Source organism: Pteropus alecto, unplaced genomic scaffold (assembly GCF_000325575.1).
Source record: "Pteropus alecto unplaced genomic scaffold, ASM32557v1 scaffold86, whole genome shotgun sequence".
NCBI lineage: Eukaryota > Metazoa > Chordata > Mammalia > Chiroptera > Pteropodidae > Pteropus > Pteropus alecto.
This window is the reverse complement of record NW_006442109.1, coordinates 22,992,491-22,994,773: the sequence shown is the minus strand read 5'-3', so window position 1 is coordinate 22,994,773 and position 2,283 is coordinate 22,992,491. Positions and strand designations below refer to the sequence as shown.

The following is a 2,283-nucleotide window of genomic DNA, read 5'->3' as shown; positions in this document are numbered from 1 at the left end:
AATGCCCAAGGTCATACAGCTAGTAATTAGCAATGCTAGGACTCAAACCAAGTGGTCTGGCTCCAGAGCCTGGGATATTAGCTACATGTTACAATATTGCCACAAGTTCTAACATCTTGGCAAGTCCTGTAAATGGTAGGGCAGGGAACATAGTGGTCTATATTTAAACACTTCCTGCCTTGTCAAATTTGCATTTTAGATAACAACCTCTGCAGAGAGCACAGCTAATTAATGATCAAATGCTCTGTCTCCTTAATAGTTCTTGAAGCTGTTGATTCTTCTCCATCTCCACTGCCACTGCTTTGGTTAAGGCACCCTCATTTCTCCACTAGATTATTGCAGTAGCCTTCTAAGTGACCATCCTGCCTCTAGCCCTAATTGCAGATCAAGATAAAAAGCCAAAATAGAAACATAAAAGAGTACCAAGCCAGCCACAGAATTCACGTAACACATGCCCCCAACAACTTCTAGAAGCAAGAGCTGGAGTGAGAGAAGTGGAGGCAGTTGCAAAACTCGAATTCTTACAAATTTAGAGAAAGACAAGAGCAGAGCCAGCATGGAGGCATGAATTAAAACCACTCCATAAAGCGGAGCTTCCTGGATCTACCCTCAGGGACTGTGGGCCAGGGAGAAGCTGTAGAGGAGGATTATCTGCTCTCCTCCCTATCTCCTCCAGCCTCCTGATCAGAGAAGCTTGGCTGGCTCCAATCACCCGCCTTCCTGTGCTGGCCTTGCTGAAATGTGCCCTGGGCAGGGCATTGGGCAGGAAGGAGACTCCTCACATGATTCAGCTTAATCCTCCTTCCCTCCCTTCCCGAAGCTGCCCACTGCAGTAAGAGCGCAGCAGAAATGCAGACAAAAGGGGGTCCACGGTGGACAAGAAGAGCCCTGCTCCTTGGCATCCTCTGGTCTACAGCACACCTGCCTCCCCCAGGTGCCTCCCTGCCCCAGCGTCTCCCAAGGGCCACAGGTAGGTGGAGACTGGGGTTAGCTACTCACTGCTGCTGCTGCTGCTGCTGCCACATGTGGATGAAAGAACAAAGAGGGAAATTTTACTTGACTCACTTTTGCTTCCATTTGTACTTGCTCTGATTTTTAGCATTTGGAAGGATATGAAACACTTTTGATCCCTCAAATAAGTTCTCAAAGATGGGTCTGAAATAACTCACAGACATCACGAAGCAGGAAAGCCTCCGGTTTTTATTGTTAGAGACAAGATGAAAAAAAAATCTTTCACCTTAGAAATTCTCTGTGCCAACAGTCAATGATTCTTTACATGTCTGTGGACGACTTAGGCTCTGAATTGGGAAAACGAAATGGTACAGATATTAGAAATCTTTATAATCAGAGATAGTTTCTACCTGAGGAAGAAGAGCGATTAAAAATTCCCTTTTAGAAATGAAGCGGACAAGGAAGAATGATTTCATGATTTTCTCTTTTTAATTCTTCCACTACCATCAGCTTATTTCATTAAAACACCTCTTTAGGGTCCCAAAGACTAATTTTCTAAGGACCTAAAAGTATATCATATTCAAAAGTGCTTTATACATTTACACCAGGGTTCTAAAGATTTCACCCAGAAATCCCTCACTTACAGCTTTCTTAAGTAATTTCTCTTTGTGGACTTGGAATGTGTGACTTCAACATCCTTCAAACATTCACCTCTTTTTCCTTACCAGGAAATAGCTCCCAGTGTGTTATTTCTCCCTCGTCTGAGTTTCCTGAAGGGTTTTTCACGAAACAGGAGCGTGCAGATGGAGGCATTGTAATCTACTTCCTAATTATCCTTTACATGTTCATGGCCGTGTCTATTGTCTGTGACGAGTACTTCATACCCTCCTTGGAAATCATCAGTGAATGTAAGTGGCTGGAAATCTCCCCTGAAACCTTTCAGAATAGTTGTACCGCATACACATATGTCTGTCTTTGAAATAGCTGCCTTTGAAATTCTGTTCATCTCAACTGGTTGCAGAATTCGGCTACTAGAAATTAAGCTCAGTTACTGGTTTCTGAAAATAAGATCTACCATTTCAAGCCCATCGGTTCTATCCCTTCAGTCATGGACAGAATTCTGAGCATAGACCTTTCCTTGGTGCCCTAGCCCCCAAAATCAGAATATCAGTGATGTTTTATTCCGTATAAGCAAAAATGCCAGCATTTCCAGTCTCTGTCTCCCACTTGGTTAGTTTAATTATTTGAGCATGCTCACTTTAGAGAAGATCAAAGTTAAGGGTTAGGTTTCCTGTTGCACAGAAACAGCATCCTTTGCCCCTGCTGCCCCCA

The 2,283-nt window shown here is 43.6% G+C and overlaps 1 protein-coding gene across 1 annotated transcript in view; it reads left to right on the top strand.

Annotated features, from left to right (window-relative positions):
• The first annotated feature begins 776 nt into the window (after positions 1 to 776).
• Positions 777 to 2,283, top strand: part of SLC24A5 (solute carrier family 24 member 5) — a 19,850-nt gene continuing 18,343 nt past the window's right edge. Inside the window, exons 1-2 of the mRNA XM_006920390.1 lie at positions 777 to 970; positions 1,680 to 1,859. Of these exons, the coding sequence (XP_006920452.1) occupies positions 850 to 970; positions 1,680 to 1,859 (301 nt within the window). The 5' untranslated portion in view covers positions 777 to 849. The remainder of the gene's footprint in view (positions 971 to 1,679; positions 1,860 to 2,283) is intronic.